At 36.0% G+C, this 18,505-nt stretch overlaps 1 protein-coding gene across 1 annotated transcript; it reads left to right on the top strand.

Annotated features, from left to right (window-relative positions):
* The first annotated feature begins 6,891 nt into the window (after positions 1–6,891).
* C4H6orf58 (chromosome 4 C6orf58 homolog) lies at positions 6,892–18,197 on the top strand. The gene is made up of 6 exons (XM_060190835.1): positions 6,892–7,192; positions 10,160–10,243; positions 12,377–12,561; positions 13,941–14,041; positions 15,533–15,771; positions 18,166–18,197. The coding sequence occupies exons 1-6, from the start codon at positions 6,892–6,894 to the stop codon at positions 18,195–18,197; spliced, it is 942 nt and encodes a 313-aa protein (XP_060046818.1).
* Positions 18,198–18,505: the final 308 nt, after the last annotated feature.

Here is an 18,505-nt window from a genome sequence, read left to right as displayed (position 1 = left end):
GTTAATTCTTCCAACCCGTGAACATGGAATATCTTTCCACTTCTTTGTGTCTTTTTCAATTTTCTTGAGTAGTGACTCATAATTTTCAGCATACAAATCTTTCACTTCTTTGGTTAGGCTTACTCCTAGGTATTTTATTATTTTTGTTGCTATTGTAAAAGGAATTGATTTCTGGATCTCATGTTCTTCTAACTTAGTGTTTGCATAGAGGCATGCCACTGACTTTTGCATGTTAATTTTGTAGCCTGACACCTTACTGTATTGCCTGATGATTTCCAAAATATCCTCTGCAGCTAGTGGAGTAAGTGCAGGTATAGATATTTAGTGATAATCCTGGTTCTGCCTTAACCTGTGACTTTCTTCTTTTCCCTAACAGCCTGCAATATTTTTTCCTTGTTCTTGGTTTCAGATACAAGTGACTGCCAACAGTCAATTGTCTAAGTCAATTAGATCTATAAAACACAGGAGCCTCAATGGTATTCTTTCATTCTTTTTTATTATATTTATTTATTTATTTTACAGAGATAGCTAGAAAACAAAAGGGAGGGTAAAGTAGAGAGGAAGAGAAACAGAAAGACACCTGCAGCCCTGCTTCACCACTCATGAAGCTTCCCCCCTGCAGGTGGGTACTCTTTCTCACCTGTCTTGTTTAAGCCACTCTATCAACTGTCAGTGTTTAGATCACACATTTGAAAGACTTTTTTGTCTTTATTTAGGACACTGAAATTTATTCCTACATTATTTAATTCTCCTATTGAAATTTTAAATAAAAACTTTTCTCTAACTTCACACATTACATTACCAACTTTTTTTTATTTATAAAAAGGAAACACTGACAAAAACTATTAGGATAAGAAGGCTACAACTCTACACAATTCCCACCACCAGAACTCCATATCCCACCCCCACCCCCCCTTTATTGCTTTTCTATTTTTTAACCCTCTTAGAGTATGGACCCAAGGTCATTGTGGGATGCAGAAGGAGGAAGGTCTGGCTTCTTTAATTGCTTCTCCACTGAACATGGGCGTTGACAGGTCGATCCATACTCCCAACTTGCCTCTCTCTTTCCCTAGCAGGGCGAGGATCTGGGGAATCAGAGCTTTAGGAAATATTGGTGGGGTTGTCTGGTCAGGGAAGTATCATGCTAGCATCATGGTCAGTATCATGCTAGCATCTGGAAACTGGTGGCTGAAAAGAGTGTTAACATACAAAGCCAAACAAATTGTTGACTAATCATGAACATAAGGGCTGGAGTGGTGCAGATGAAGAGTTGAGGGGGGTCCTCCATTTTGTAGATAGCTAGTAGGCATATTTTAGTTATATTCCAAAGGGCCTGTGGCTATACTAGTGTTTTTTTTTTTTTTAATTTTTCCCCTGAGCCTGAAATCTGATATGTAGGAAGATCCAAGTTATTGTCTGGGGAAAGGATGTCATGGCTGGAAAAAGGACCAGAAAGGTCCTGTTTTACAGGAGCACTACTCAGCTCTAGTTTATGGTGGCTCTGGAGATTGAACCTAGAATGTAGAGCTTCAGGAACTAAAGTCTACTTGCATAACCACTATGGTAGATCCCCAGCCCTATTACCAAGTTTTTACATAAAAAACCAATGTATTGGATTACTTATGCTAATTTAGTTTTGGCCATTGTATTCAATTCTTTTATTCTATGAAATTGAACCTTAAACTGATTTTAAAGTCCTTTCCAAATACAGTTGTACATCTGTAACTATAATAACATTTTCTCATTAACGAGTTTATAAATCTAATATTAGTATATTTTATTTATTCTAAGCTGTATGATAATTCAAATAATAGCAAGTTATTGTGGTTATAGTGATATTTTTCTCTATATCTATATTTGTTTATTTTATTTATTGGCCACCAGGGTTATTGCTGGGGTTCAGTGCCTGCACCACAAATCCACCACTCCCAGTAGCCTTTACTTATTTATTTATTTTATTAGTAATGTAATACTGAATAACAAGATTTTAGGAAAAGAGGGGTATAATTCTATATAATTCCCACCACCAGAGTTCCATATCCCATCCCCTCCATTGGAAGGTTTCTTTCTTTTTTTGTTTTTCAAATTTCTTTTATGTGATAGGATAAATTAAAAGGGGAGGGATAAATAGAGAGGGAGAGAAGAAAAGAGACACTTGCTGCAATGCAGCACTGCTTTACCACTCAAGAAATGGTATTTGAACCTGGGTTCTTTCATATAAGAATGTGTGTACTCATCTAGGTAAGCTACCCCGGGCCTTTCCTATATCAGAATTTTAGGGCAGGAGAGACAGCATAATGGTTATGCAAATAGACTCTCATGCCTGAGGCTCCTAAGTCCCAGGTTCAATCCCCTGCACCACCATAAGCCTGAGCTGAGCAGTGCTCTGATGTTTCTCTCTCTCTCCTCTCTCTTCTCTCTCTCTTCATCTCTCTCAAAAATAAAAAAATTAATTAAAAAATTTCAAAAAAAAGAATTTTAAAAGTACACTTCCATAATCATAATGAAGGTATCTGGTTTTAGAAATATATCTCATAGGACATATTCATATATTTATCTTTAAAGATGCAGATGGAGCCTCCATACCTATTAGCATTTAATTTTTGACAAGGACACCTAAACTATTAAATGGAAAAAAGAGAGTCTCTTCTGAAGTAAAATATGCAGAAGAATGAAACTGAACACTTACGTTTCATGACACACAAAAGTAAACTCCAAATAAAGCAAAGACTTGGATGTTAGACCATAAATTATCAAATACTTAGAGGAAAATATTGACAGCACTCTTGTCCATCTAGAATTTAGAGGCATCTTCAACAATACAAATTTCTATATGTATTAGGTGGGAGAAGTGAGCAGTGTGAGATAACACCTGGGAAGCCCTTAAAACAGAGCACCCAATTAATGGTACTGCCACTCTCTTCAATTATACTTCTCCTATTTTGCTGTTATACCATAGGTATTTCCTCCTTTGAAAACAACCTACTCTGAATTTCTTTGGGGGTGCTATCTGTGCAAATAAATCTGTACTTTACTTTCTGCAGTAAGTCTATTCTGCTTGCAGATTTATCTCTTGGCAGAAATCTTTTGGCCAAAAAGCAAGAGCAAAGGAGATCACACTGTAGTCTGGTAACACCTGATCAGATTATAATTATAAACATTGGGTCTTAATTTTTAACATTTATTCAGTGTGTACCATCTAAGTATGAGGCTATAGGTATAATATTGGTCTAGACTGCAAAGGTGAATGGGGAAGCTAACATGGGAGTTACTGAAATTGCAGACCCAGGAGCATGAGAAAGTCCCTAAAGTTGTGCAACTTTAGGAAAAATTTCTCCAGGTCTGCAACAGCTGACTCCCTCCCCTCACTCTCTCAATAATGAGATACTGCAGGAGAGGTTCTGGGGACAAAAGACCCTTCTGCACTGCTGGTGGGAATGTAAATTGGTCCAACCACTGTGGAGAGCAGTCTGGAGAACTCTCAGATGGCTAGAAATGGACCTACCTTGTGACTCAGAAATTCCCCTCCTGGGGATATATCCGAAGGAGTCAGACATACCCAGTACAATTTGTAATAGCCCAAACCTAGAAGCAACTTGGATGTCCAACAATGAATGAGTGGCTGAGAAAATTGTGGTATATACAATTCAGCTATAAAGAATAATGAATTCACCTTCCTCTTCAAATCCTCTTGGATAGAGCTTGAAGGAATCATGTTAAGTAAGATGAGCCAGAAAGAAAAGGATAAACATGGGACAATCTTACTCATAGACAGATTTTGAGAAATAAGAACAGAAAGGGAAACACAAGACATAACTTGGACTGGGTTTGGTGTACTGTGCCAAACTAAAGTACTCTAGGGGAAGGGGAAGGCTTTCAGTTTCTGGTGCATGATGACAGAGGAGGACCTAGGTTGTGGGTTAGAATATCTTGCAGAAAACTGAGAAGTTTTACTCATATACTACTATATTTACTATTCAGTATAAACCACTGATCCCCCAATAAAAAATTAAAAGTGAAGATGGAATATTAATTTTACTAAACAAAGACAGAGAAGGCAGAGGAACAGAGTGAGAGTCAAAGAAACCACAGCACTGACGCTTCCTTCAATGCAATGGGGCAGGGGGCAGACACAAACTTGGGTCACATATATGACAAAGTAACATGTTATCCACATTTTCAAGTCCAAAATAGTTTTCTTTTTCCACTCAGAACCAAACAGTAATTACCACTATGTTCCTTTGTTACTATTGTTGGAAAGTTGAATAATTAGTGACAGAAGGCTGTTAGGTAGATGACTGGATTAAGACAGTTGAGTATTTTTTAAGGTATACCTCTCCTGGACTATCCAGGAGTAAGTCATGTCATTTATCTGTTATAAACAAATGTCCATAAGAAAACTAGGGCTTTCTAGAAGCATTTCTTACTAATGAAGTCATGATTTTCACTGAAGACAATTAAAAACCCAGATGCCAGTGGTTTAAATAAAACTAGATGTTGTTTCTTTCTCAAATAAAATTCAGATGTTGGGATTAAGGCATACTTCATTGTTCCATAGTCTCTGGAACTCACACAAATTTCAATTTTGTATTCTTCCATTCCTAACTTAATGTCACTGTCTTTAAATGCAGGGTACAATTTTGGCCATCATATCCATAATCCAACAGCAATGTAAGGAAGGAATAAGTGGTACATCATGGGGAATTGAACCAAAAGCCTCAGGTGTGCAAGGTCTGTGCTCTACTAGCTGAGCTGCTATTTATCTAGAATGCTGATTTCATTTATTTAATTATTCATTTTAGAAAGAAGTGCCCATTATTATTGATACAGTATTTTGCAATCATAATTTAGGCTAGGGAACTGCTAAAATATTACATTTGATGAGTAGTTTTATCAATAATTTAGAGTTAGCCTAACCTAAGTTCTGAGATGGAGTTCAAAGCTCTACTGTATTTTAAATATAAACCAACACATTGATTGTCTGTACATAACCAACCAAGTTCTAGTTAAATAGAACATATGTAAAAGAAAACTCAATAGTTTTTATTAAGGGACTAGATTTTCTCACAATATCATATATTTTTTTAATTTCTTTATTGGGGGATTAATGGTTTACAGTGGCAGTACAATACAGTCGTTTTTCAATGCATAACAATTCCTAGTTTTCCATGTAACAATTTAATCTCCACTAGGTCCTCCTCTGCCATCATATTCCAGGACCTGAATCCTTACCCTTAAGTCTTCTACATTGGTGCTATACACCAACTCCAGTTCAAGTTCTGCTTAGTGTTTTCCCTTCTGATCTTGTTTTTCAACTTCTGTCTATGAGTGAGAACATTCCATATTCAACCTTCTGTTTCTGAGTTATTTCACTTAATATGATTTCTTCAAGCTCCATCCAAGATGGGGTGAAGAAGGGGAATTCACTATTTTTAATAGCTGAGTAGTATTTGATTTACATATACACCATAACTTACTCAGCCACTCACCTGTTGTTGAACACCTGAGTTGCTTCCAGGTTTTGGCTATTACAAACTGTTCTGCTATGAATATAGGTATACACAAAGTCTTTTTGGATGTATATGTTTGGTTCCTTAGGACATGTCCTCAGGAGAGGAATTGTAGGGTCATAAGGTAGGCCCACTTTTAGTCTTCTGAATGTTCTCCAGACTGTTCTCCACAGAGGTTGGACCAATTTACATTCCCACAAGCAGTGTAGAAAAGTTCCTTTGTACCCCCCATAAAACAAAGCCATTGCTTAGCTTGTCATGCAGCCACTGATACAGAATTGCTTCACTCCTGAAGCTTCCCCGCTGCCAATGGGGACTGGGGGTTTGAACCCAGGTCCTTGTGCACTGTAACGTGCACTCAACCGGATGTGCCACCACCTGGCCTGTTATACTTTCTCCATACTAATTTCTTCTCTACATAAGGGAAAGGAAATAAACAAAGTGTGAAGGAATGTCCCTGTAAAATGCAGTAAGTATTCTCCCCTTTACCTCATAGTCCTTCTGTAAAAGATCATACAGAAAACATTTTCTTCTCCACTAAGAAAAGTAGTTACATGTCCGTGACATATCTACTCATGAAGTTGTCCATGAAAGACTCAACACAATTTCTTTAAAAAATTTATTATTTTTAAAATTAACTTATTGCATAGACTGTCATAAGTTGAGAGAGAAGGGAGAGATAGTGAGGAAGAGAGACAGAGAGGCACTTGAAGCACTGCTTCACCACTTGCAAAGCTTTCCCTCTGTAGGTGAGGACTAGAGGCTCAGACCTCGCTTCTTGTGCATTGTAGCATGTGTGCTTAACCAGGTACACCACCACCTGTCCCCCAAAGACCCAACTTATCAGAGGCTCTGTAAGGCTAAAATTTCAGCTTCTACCAGGAAACCACATGTTTAGCATAAATAATAGTGTGCATGGATTTGGCATAGTGCCTTACTCTATTTCTTTTCACAGCTGCTTGGAAATTTTGAAAGTCATATGCCTAGGTAGCATCCTAAATCAACCATGCAGTTAAACATTTTATAAGGACAGAAGGCTTAAGATTAAAAAAACAAACTTTTACAAATAAAGTAAACTTAGTAAATGCCATCTATTTACATTTTTAGATGAATAAAGTTCTGTGTGTACTATTTTGACAGGTATAAAATACAGTGTAAAATCACAGCCCTTTTCTAAAAACTATACAAATATTTACACATCATTAAAATTTTCATGCATGACAAGTGAAGCAATGGCTTTGTTTTATGAGTCAGTCATTTATTAGACCTATGGAAACGTAAACAAAGAATTGCTGTAAAGGATCATTAGTAAATGTCAGGATTGCTTCCTCTGTTTCCCAATAAAAGCTCTGTGAAAAACTTCATCCCCAACCTTGAAAGGATGGCTTTCTTTTCTCTGTGGGCCTGTGTGCTAGTTGGTTGTTTCTCTGCTTCTTTAGCAGAAGCATTGAATCTCTCAGCTGTGTATCCCCCTCTGTGGGATGAGAGTCCTGGTCAGCTCAGTGACTACAGAGTAGAGAATAGAAAATACATTATTGATCCCTGGATATACCTTGAGAGAATGGGGATGTACAGAATCCTATTGAACAAGACAGCCAAATATTTTGAAACATATGGACCAGAAAATGAGCAAAATACTTTATGGGGGTTGCCCCTGCAACATGGCTGGCAATATGGCTCAGGTAAGAAGGACTGGTGTTTTCATTTGTAACCATCTACCTATATAGCCACATGGTAATGTAGACATTGAAATGAGGGTCTGGTGAAATAGCTCACTTGGATAGTGTGCTGCTGTGTCATATGAATGGCCCAGGTCTGAGCCTATCCCCCACCACACTGAAGCAAGTTTCAGTGCTGATGTCTGTTCACTCTCTGTCTGCCTCCTTGTCCTTGTTTTGAAAAATGCAATGCATTGAGATATAAGAAATAAATTCTGGGGATGGTCCAAGAATTGGTGCAGCTGGTCGAGCACACATATTATAGTGTATAAGGGCTCTGGGGTTCAAACCCTGGTCCCCACAGGCAAGGAGGATGGGAGGACTTCAGAAGTGGTGGAGCAGTGCAGCCATTGTCTTTTTCTCTCTCTAGTTTCCCCTTCTCTCTCAACTTTTCTTTGTCTCTATCCAAAAACAAATAATTTATTTTAAAAAATTGCTGGTGCATCTGGTTGAGAGCACATATTATAATACACAAAGACCTGGGTTCAAGCTTCAGGGCTCTATCTGCAATGGAAAAGCTTTGCAAGTATGAAGTAGTGCTACAGGAATTTCTTACCCTCTCTCCCTTTTCTCTTTCAATTTCTCTCTGTCTCTGTTCAATAATAAATAAATAAATAATAAAAAGAAACAAAGAAATGATATATAGGAGAGATATAGGTGTAATATGCAAAAGAACTTTAAATTGAATCTACTGAAACTTTTCCAAGTATTACTGATCTTCTACTAGATGTCAGACTATTGTAAGTACTGATCTGAACAAAACAAGGAGATACAAGTTTCAAACAGAAACTGATTTAGAACTCAGTCTGCATTTATTTTTTCTGTTTTATTTGAAAGGGCAGAGAGAAATTAAGAGATGAAAAGGAGATTTAGCGGGAGAGAAAAAGACACCTGCAAACCTGTTTCACCGCTCCTGAAGCGTCGCCCCTGCAGATGGGGAACCAAGACTTGAACTGGGGTCCTTCCGTATGGTGCTATGTGCTCATAAGCCACCACCTGGCCCCTAATTAGTTTGAGTTTCTTAAAACAGTGAATGTGATTTTGTCTACATAGAGATGTGCTAGGCACCAAGTGACATTTTGTTCATGAAGATATTTCTTTGCAAGTTTTTAGCTCCATTTAAAAATCAAGTACACACTGGTGTACGCTGGAAGATATGTTTGGGCCAGTGATTCCTAAGTGAGGAAAGTTGTTCTTCCTGCCTACTCTATATAGTCAGCACTGTCAATAGGAAAATTTGTCAGGGGAAAATGGGAGAAAGTTAAGGTTTATCTGGAGGTTTGAGCAAAAGACATATGCAGGAGCTACTGAAGTTGAAAAAGCTTCATCTTTAAAAGGACAACCTGAGGCCTGAACCTATTCTTATTTATCTTTCTTTCTTTGGGATCAGAATCACCAGGGTCCAAGATAAATATCTGGCATAAAGTTTACTAACTATTAGAAGCATGTCTGACTCAGGAAGTCAGAGGTATGTGGTGAGTGAAGATGAATGTGCTAGTGCACCAGTGCCCTTCTTACTCCTCTTTCTTTCTTTTTAAAAAAAGCATTGGAGCCGGGCGGTGGTGCAGCAGGTTAAGCACACATGGCGCAAAGCTCAAGGACTGGCTTATAGAACCGGGTTCGATCCCCGGATCCCCAACTTCAAGAGGTTCACTTCACAAACAGTGAAGCAAGTATGCAGGTGTCTATCTTTTTCTCCCCTTCTCTGTCTTTCCCTCCTTTCGATTTCTCTCTTTCCTATCCAATAACAACAACAACGATGAACAACAAGGGCAACAAAAGGGTGGGGAAAGGCCTCCAGGAGCAGTGGATTCATAGTACAGGCACTGAGCACCATCAATAACCCTGGAAGCAAAAAAGAAAAAAAAATTAAAGTATTAAGTTCTTCAGTGTACATTGCTTTGACAATGATCAGGTAAAGGAAAACTGGGGGGAGGGGGGAATATAAGATGAAAAAGAAAACTACAGCTGAAGATATAAATGGTAAAGAGATGGACACATTTAGGTGGAAGAAAGAATAAAGATGGAAATGTTTTGGAAAGTAAAAAGTAAAGAATGTAAGTTAAAGAGAAGAGTAGAAAATAAAATAAAATGTACAATGAACACATTATTCTGTAGAGATACAGATGTAAGGGAAAAGCTGAAATAAAAGTGTCCTTCATTTTCCCTAGAAGACAAGGAAGGGAGTATTAGCAGGAATGAAGATAATAAATTATAGATGAGTTAGGCTAAAAATTCAAAACAAATAAAGCATAATAAACTAAATGAAAAATGGTGACATTGGAAGAAACAATAGCTGAACAGATGAGGGGGCACATGGCAGAAAATATGAAGAGATGACCAAAGGAAAAATAAAGGAGGTAAGAAAATGATGTAAAATACCCCCCCCCAAAAAAAAAAAACAACCAGAGATTTAGGAAATAGTCACTGTCATTCAGAGAAGTAAAGAAAAAAATCATAGTAATGGAAAATATACTTCTTTTGGTTTTTCCCATTTGACACTGTTTCTTTTAATGTAGTTCATGTTATTGACCTTGTTTTTTAGATAAGGAATATAACTTTTAATAGATTATTTAGCAAAGGTCAAGGTAGTAACTAAAAGAGCTAGATTTGTGTTGGTTCTTGGGTTTTTGTTTTTTCTTTTTTCATCTCTGCACACTATTCCTTAAGTTTTGACTATAAGTAGAGAAGATTTAGAAGAGAATAATTTAAAGGCAAAAGCTAGTCAAAGCAAATAATTCAAAGCTAGACCATTGTGGCATTAAATAATGCAAACAAACTGATTCAAAGATGGAAAATTATGAATAAAATACATAAAGTTAAACCATTTAGAAGATAAATATTTTGTGTCATAAATAAAATATATCAGCTAAGTAAAAATTATAATCATCTTTAAAATATGCATAATAACCTTTGTATCTTTTCTTCTAGGCAGATTAGCTGATCCCACAGGAAGGACAGACTGTGGTTATGAATCAAATCCTTTCTGTATCTCTGAAGAAAGCTGGTGGGCTGGTAGGCTCTTTATTATAGTGAAGTTGGTAACAACCTAACCCAAAGTATTCACCTAAATCATAGGGTTATAGACAAAATTAAAAAAAAACTATAATTTCCTTCTAAAATAAAGTATGCTTCATTGAGTATCTTGTGGATTTAATGTCACATTCTAGGACTTATAGTCACCATGTTAATAGACTCTTCAACACACACACATATATTTTTTCACATATTCATCTTTTCAGAAGGATTAAAACAAGAAAAGTAGGAGGCATGATGTTCTTAGTGAGAGTTTCCACCAGGGAACAGGAGTCTCCAGAATGAAGAAGGGTGAAAACTTAGAAAACAAGAAAATGACACTTTTTCCCACTTGTTTAGACCAAATGTGCTTAACCTTTAACCCTATAAACCCACTAGAGGTTAATCTACCACAAAATATGTGTCAATCAGTAGTCTAGGCCTTCAGTCATACATTGAATATAAGACATTTGAAAGATATCTTCAAATTTTTAATTTATTTTACTTTAGCAATGATACTTTTTATTTTTTTTATTTATGAAAAGGAAACAATGACAAAACCATAGGATAAGAGGGGTACAACTCCACACAATTCCCACCACCAGAACTCCATATCCCATTCCCTCCCCTGAGAGCTTTCCCATTCTTTAACCCTCTGGGAGTATGGACCCAAAGTCATTGTGGCATACAGAAGGTGGAAGATCTGGCTTCTGTAATTATTTCCCCAACGCTGAACATGGGCATTGACAGGTCAATCCATACTCCGATTCTTCCTAACTCTTTCCTTAGTGAGGCAAGGCTCTGGGGAAGTGGAGCTCCAGGACATATTTGTGGGGTTGTCTGTCCAGGGAAGTCTGGTTGGCATATGCTAGCATCTGGAATCTGGTAGCTGAAAAGAGAGTTAATATATAAAACCAAATAAGTTGTTGACCAATCATGAACCTAAAGGCTGGAATAGTGCAGATGAAGAATTGGGAGGTCCTCCATTTTATAGATAAGGTAGTAGGCATATTTTAGTTATATTCCAAAGGGCCTGTGGCTATACTAGTTCTTTTTTTCCCCTTCCATGAGCCTGAAATCTGATATGCAGGAGGATCCAAGTTATTGTCTGGGGAGATGATGTCATGGCTGGAAAAAGGATTAGAAAGCTGGATCAGGGAAGAGGGAAATATGGGAAAGGGTATAAATATTGTTGACTGTAAACCCCATTGATTTGATGTGATATGGGGCAGCAATGATGCTTTTTTTAACATACAATTTCTTAGAGACATTTTATAATAGAACCATCACCACCTTAAATTTCACTTTCTTGGCATATACATGACATCTATACTTTTACATATTGTTCTATTATAGCACCTATTTGTTCTTTTCAAAGAGTACAGATGATCATGGCCACAGATTTATAATCTAGACTTGTTTAATCTCAGTTTCATTTAGGATTTTTAAGTTCTCAGCCCTGCTTCACTGAGACAGAGGACAACATTTAGAAACACATGTCTATGACAAAAATGCATTACATCACCAGTAGGGATCGACACAAGTTATTCAACTATATATACTATCTAAATTTCCTGGAAGAGCTATTATTCAGATAGATATAAATAATATGAATCATTGTCAGTTTAACTATCCAGATTGTTATTGTCAATACTAATGCAAATATTTTTTCTCTCAAGACCTAACAGAAGGACTTTGTAAAATCATGATTGTACATTCAATTTTCCTAAATAAAAAACAAACTATCAATGCTCTAGATATATCAAAATGTTCTAGTAAATAATGTTTCAGGTTAAAATTTCAGTTAGAGGTGCTGTATGATTCTGTGCACTTTTATTTCTTTTTATATTTAGTTTCTTAAAAAAATTAAATTACCAAATCCATTAAAATTACTTTATGTTTTAAAATAGTAGCAAACTACTTTAGCATATATATTTTATGATTGTGGTGCTATTTATTCAAAGGAATACTTAATATATATGTATATCATCTTTCAAAAGATTCCCAACTGCATATATATATATATATGTGTGTGTGTGTGTGTGTGTGTCCCGGATAATTACATATTATTTAATAATGTCTTTAACATCTTTGTTAGTGTTTGTGTTAATATTAAGTATTTTGTACTTACAGATTTGAATTACTTTCTATGTGTGTTACCATTCCTTTCTGCTGTTGACTCTGGCATAATGGGGATACAACCAGACCAAGTGATACTTTTGCCGCCACCTACAAGTCAGACAAAGTTTTGTCTTACGGTTTCTAGTTGTTGGTCATCCTATCCTGAGTTAATGAAAAAGTGGAATACCTTTTATCAGGTTTCTTTTTTTTTCAATTCTGTGGCTTATTATCTTAAGAGAGGATTAGAAAATTGCATTTGTTTAGTTGTTTCTTCTGTTAAGTATAGACTATGTTCCTAAATATAAAAATCTAAAATTGTTTGTAAGATATATTATCCTTATTACATTGCAATAAGACTTTAAAATATTTTTATATATAAATTTGATATAGAGAGAAATTGAGAGCGGATGATGAATATAGAAAAGAGAAAGAGAGATGCCTCCTACACTGCTTTACCACTAGTGAAGAAGCTTTCCTCCTTCAGGTGGGAACTAGAGGCTTGAATCCTGGTCATTGCACATTGCCACATGTGTGCTTAACCAGGTGCAACACCACACAGCCCCTGCAATAAGGTGCTATATATCACCAATCTCTTCTAGATCAATAAATACAATGTTAACCTAATATCTAGCCACTCATATCTAACCACCCTAAATAAACTACACAAGCAGTGAGAACAAATTTCAAAATACTTCTGATCAAGATGCACAAGATAATTTTTCCCAGTTGCATATTGAAGTCAATCAAGAGATAACTCTTGAGCAGAAATATGACAATGCATTTTGTTGTTGTACAGCAGTACATTAACTTAGTTCAAATGAATTTTTAATTTCATATTGGTAGAACAAAAAGCTCATGTGATAATCAAAACTGAATATACAACAACTCAGTTGAAATACAATTGTTAAGTATAGCTACTAACTTACGACAATGCCAAAAAGACAGATTTACCAATTCTACAAATCACTAGTTAACTTCTCTCTATAATTAAGCATACTATTAAAAAGTCCCTTTACTGAACTGGTATGCATGAACTTGCAGAAAAAGAAAAAAGGAAGGAAACTGTTGCTAAGACTGTGAGAATATAGTTATAACTATGGTGGTTATCTTTGGGAGATAGGAGGGTGAGGACACAAAACTCTTGTTGCTTGGTGTGGTGTGGAACTATACTCTACAGTTTTACAATTTTGTAACCTGCTATTAATTCCAAATTAAAAATGAAAAAAATTATTTTACTTAATCCCTTTACTTAATATTGACCTTGGTGGTGATTTCAATATAACAATAACAAAACACATAATAAACAGAATTAAAGATCTCCACACCAGTATAAAATGTTTACTAGGGATAGTTCGTTTGTTGATACAGTGTTATTGAAACTAATAGACTATGATAGTCCTTACAAGTGTCACAGAAAGCACAAAGAAATGATTTCTCAGGAAAAAAATTGTCCCTCTTATGTAGAAATGTTAGTCTATGAGAAATGTGAACTTGAGCAAGAATACATTATAGCTATAGAAACTGTGACAGTGGCTCAAATATTATTTATGTTTGTCTCTTTTTTTAAAAAATATAGCATTTAAAGTCAGATTGTAGGAACTTTGATGGCCTGTTGGTGGACTTGTGGGCTGCACATACCTCAACACTTTTTGCAACCTCCAAATATTTTGAAGATAGGTAAGAATAATACCTAATTAACATGGTATGTGATTTTTGGTCTTATGAATGCCTTTTTTCATTCTTCTACTTTCAATGTAAATCTTCCTGGAAGCAATATATCAAATAATTGGAGATTTTCTAAATTTAAAAATGTCTTCTGAAGGGGAAATTTTTAAGAAAACATTATAGACTAGTCAGTCAACCAGACAGTCTTACAACAAACTGATAAAATATTCAATTGATTACTCACTATTAAAGTTATCTGTTGGGAGTGGGGTGGTAGCGTAGCGGGTAAAAGCTCAAAGATCAGAGTAAGGAACCTGGTTCGAGCCTCCAGCTGCCCACCTGCAGGGGAGTCGCTTCACAGGCGGTGAAGCAGGTCTGCAGGTGTCAGTCTTTTTCTTCCCCACTCTGTCTCCCCCTCTTCTCTCCATTTCTCTCTGTCCTTTCCAACAACAACGACATCAGTAACAACAATAACTACAGCAATAAAACAAGGGCAATACAAGGGAATAAAGAAATAAAATTTTAAATAAAAGTTATCTGTATCCTACTGACCAGAGACATACATGTTACATAAGCAGGGAAAATATCAGCCAGTCTCAGATTTAGCACAAGACTTACATTAAATGAACACAACATTCCACATACAGCATTATGCACTCAGATGGGAAAGTGTAAAAATGATTTTTGTGTTGTTATGAGTAGTACTTTATTAGTGTTGCCTAGATAAATACTATATATATATATATATATATATATATATATATGATAGAACAATAGATAATTAACCCCTATAATAGAGTCTGACTTACCTATTATTTGTAGATATCTATTTTATTTCAGTTCAAAGGTTCAAAGTTTAGCAGCCACTGTGGAACCTGGGAGAACCCGGTTCATTTTAAAGATCATCATTTAGGAGAATTTTTCTTATACATGATAAATATGATAAATTGATTGGAGGATGTAATACTTAATAATGATTTAGTATTTGATTAATATATGATATTCAAGTATACAATGTCTGGTTACAGAGATAAAAACTTAAAAATGAGATGTAATTCACTAAGGGACCAGGAGATAGATAACATAGTATGATGGGTTCCTTGCCTTGTGCTACCTCATGTTCAACCTCTGGCATATATGGGGACAAACTGCCACCAGGGTAAAATCTGCTGCTGTAATGCATACCTTCTATCATCTGTCTGTCTACCTATTTATTCAGTCATCTATCTATCTCTGTCTCTTTAGTGGAAATAATAGGATATAAATGTATAACTTATTGATGGGCCAACCTTTCTCACTTTTGAAATTTTAACCACATGTACTTATATTTTCAAAAGCATAAACTAGCTATCATATTCTAAGCCATCATGTTCTAAAGCTTATATTCTAATTAATGAAATTGTGAAGAGAAATAGTTTTGGGTAGATAGCATTTCATAAAACAGTGTAGTTGAAATTGTGAGTGAACTAATTATAATTGTATATATTTCCATTCATCTCTTAGGTTTGATAATTACGCTGTTCCAGAGACAAATTTTGGAAAAGCTTGGATTGTGGTGGTGGAATATTTAGCTATTTATAAATTTCCTACGGTTCTTCATAAAGTATATGCATTCCAGAAGGGCCTGCCACCAAGATTGCTTGCTACTGATGACAAAGCTCCCTTCATCAGTGACTTTACTGACTTACAGAACATGCTTCTGTCTTTTGTAAATATTCTTTACTGTGTTAACAGCAAAGCAGGTAAGGATATTATAAAGAATATCTTAACTACAACTCCTAATGAGAAAGGAAGTCATGGTTTTCTGGAAACATTCCTTTCACACATTTTGGCCCTCTGACTCATGCCTTTATCTTTCTTGTGGAACGTATTAACCAAGGAAACCAGATTAATACACCAGACTAAGTTTACTCTTTTAATCTACAACCTAGATGTATTTTGCTATTTTTCATAATATTTTCTTTGCTTGTTTATTTTTGATAGAGACAGAGAGAAATTGAGGTGAGGGAGAAAAAGACAACTGCAGCACTCCTTCACCACTTGTGAAGCTTCCACTCTGCATGTGGGGACAGGGGGGCGTGAATTAGGGTCCTTGTACACTGTAAAGTTTCCATTCATTTGTTTAAAATAGCTGCAGACTGGAGGCAATTTTCTAATTTTACACCTATCAAATAACTGACAAATTCAGTGGAGAGTTTCAGCAGCAAATAAATAAACTGAAAGAAAATACGGGCGAACTTTATAAACAAGCAGTGCATTCATCTAATTAGAGGACTACAAAGAAAAATGAAGTTAAAAAGAGTGCAGATACTTTGCAGAACTTATTGGATTGAACTAAATATATTCACAGTATGGAGGTTTCAGAAAGAGGGATAGAGTACTTATGCAAATTTTGTGGGAAACATAAAACAAAAGTCTACAGTAGAAATACAAAAGAGAGGGAGAAAAAAAAAGAAGTTGAGCCTGTTCCTAGAGAAAGTGGCTAAATAAACAGAGAACAAGAGAAAAAGAAAGGCACAAAATATTTACAAAGCAAATATAAAGACCTTGTAAGTAAATTATACATTAGGAAATATTATGTAGATAACATATTATGATCAGATAATATTTATGTGCAGAAATTCATTTTGTTGCAAATGATCAAAATGCTTGTTTATATTTACATACAATATTTTTATCTCTCTTATAGGCTCATTACTCTTAACTATATGGAAACTTTTACTGAAGATACCTGGTATAAAAAAATTAATGCAAAAGATTGTGGAAGTAATTCTTGAATTATATACTTAATTGTGTTTCTGATTGTCTAATGAATAAAAATGAGTAATTATTACCGACAAAACAATAATAATTTCAAAAATTTTATGTGATTAAGACATAGTTTCTTTGTTTATAGTTGATGTTTGACAAGATTTCATTTGTACATTTCTAGTCTTACATTCAAAGAAATGGAATTATTATTACTAATAATTATTAAGTTTTAATTTTTAAAAATTTATCAGTACTTCAAATATTTTGAGCATCATGAAGATTGTATTAAGCTATTCAAAATCATAAATTAATAAATACATATTAAACTTTCAATTTTTGTTATTATCCTATGTAACCTAACTTAATAAGCTTTAGAGTAATATGCCTTGCAGACTTATAATCAAAATTCAGATAATTTTAACATAAAATACTGACAGTCAATTAAAAAAAAACTAAAACAGACCTGCAAAATAGCTCTTTTTTTTTATTTATAAAAAGGAAACATTGACAAAACCATAGGATAAGAGGGGTACAACTTCGCACAATCCCCACCACTAGAATTCTGTATCCCATCCCCTCCCCTGATAGCTTTCCCATTCTTTATCCCTCTGGGAGTATGAACCCAAGGTTATTGTGGGATACAGAAAGTGGAAAGTCTGGCTTCTGTAATTGCTTCCCCTCTGAACATGGACGTTGTCAATCCATACTCCCAGCCTGCCTCTCTCTTTCCCTAGTGGTGTGGGTTTGTGGGGAAGCATAGCTCCAGGACACATTGGTGAGGTTGTCTGTCCAGGGAAGTCTGGTTGGCATCATGCTAGCATCTGGAACCTGGTGGTGGACAAGAGAATTAACATACAGAGCCAAACAAACTGTTGACCAATCATGGACCTAAGGGCTGGAATAGTGGAGATGGAGAGTTGGGGGGGGGGTCCTCTATTATATAGATAGCTAGTAGACATATTTTAGTTAAATTCCAAAGGGCCTGTGGCTATACTAGTTTTTTTTTTTTCCCCTTTTCTTTTCACCCCTGAGCCTGAAATCTGCTATGCCAGTGGATCTAAGTTATTGTCTGGGGAAATGATGTCATGGCTGGAGAAGGGACCAGAAAGCTGGATCAGGGAAGAGAGTAGCTCCCTAATATGGGAAAGGGATATGAATGTTGTTGACTGTAAACCCCGTCAATTTGATGTGATCTGGGGCCCATAAATAGCTTAAGTGCCTATGTGACCTCTGCATCCCTGTAAATCTGAGCTCACATTCTGTGGTCATGAGTAGGAACATTCCATGCTGCCCCGGTATCAACCCATCTTCCTCAGGAGCAGCATAGAGTATGTTGTCCATCCTCCCTTCAGAGGATGGAACATTCTCTACTGTTGTTGTTCCAGGGTTGATTCAGACTCTGGACAGTCTGAAGTGAGGCATGCTGAGGTGGTACACGTTGCATTGATTAGGTTGGGATCAGTGGTAGATGGGCAAACGCTAGAAGAAGAAGTGGTGGATGCAGTATCATTCGGTATGACTTGAGAGAAGCATGCAGGAAAGTGAGCCCCACCCCAGAGGTTCCAGGAGATTGGGAAATATAAGCTCTATAGTGGGAGCGGGAGGTTCCTGCTGTCTTAGGGTTTAAGAAGACAATAGAAAGTTATTGCTATAATCACATTGCTTGGCAATTGGGTTAACTTAAAAAATCCCTTTGTTAGGATTTGCAGTATCATATACACCATC

The sequence above is a fragment of the Erinaceus europaeus genome, chromosome 4 (assembly GCF_950295315.1).
Source record: "Erinaceus europaeus chromosome 4, mEriEur2.1, whole genome shotgun sequence".
Taxonomy (NCBI): domain Eukaryota; kingdom Metazoa; phylum Chordata; class Mammalia; order Eulipotyphla; family Erinaceidae; genus Erinaceus; species Erinaceus europaeus.
Note: the sequence above shows the minus strand (reverse complement) of the source record. Positions and strands in the feature narration are given on the sequence as shown.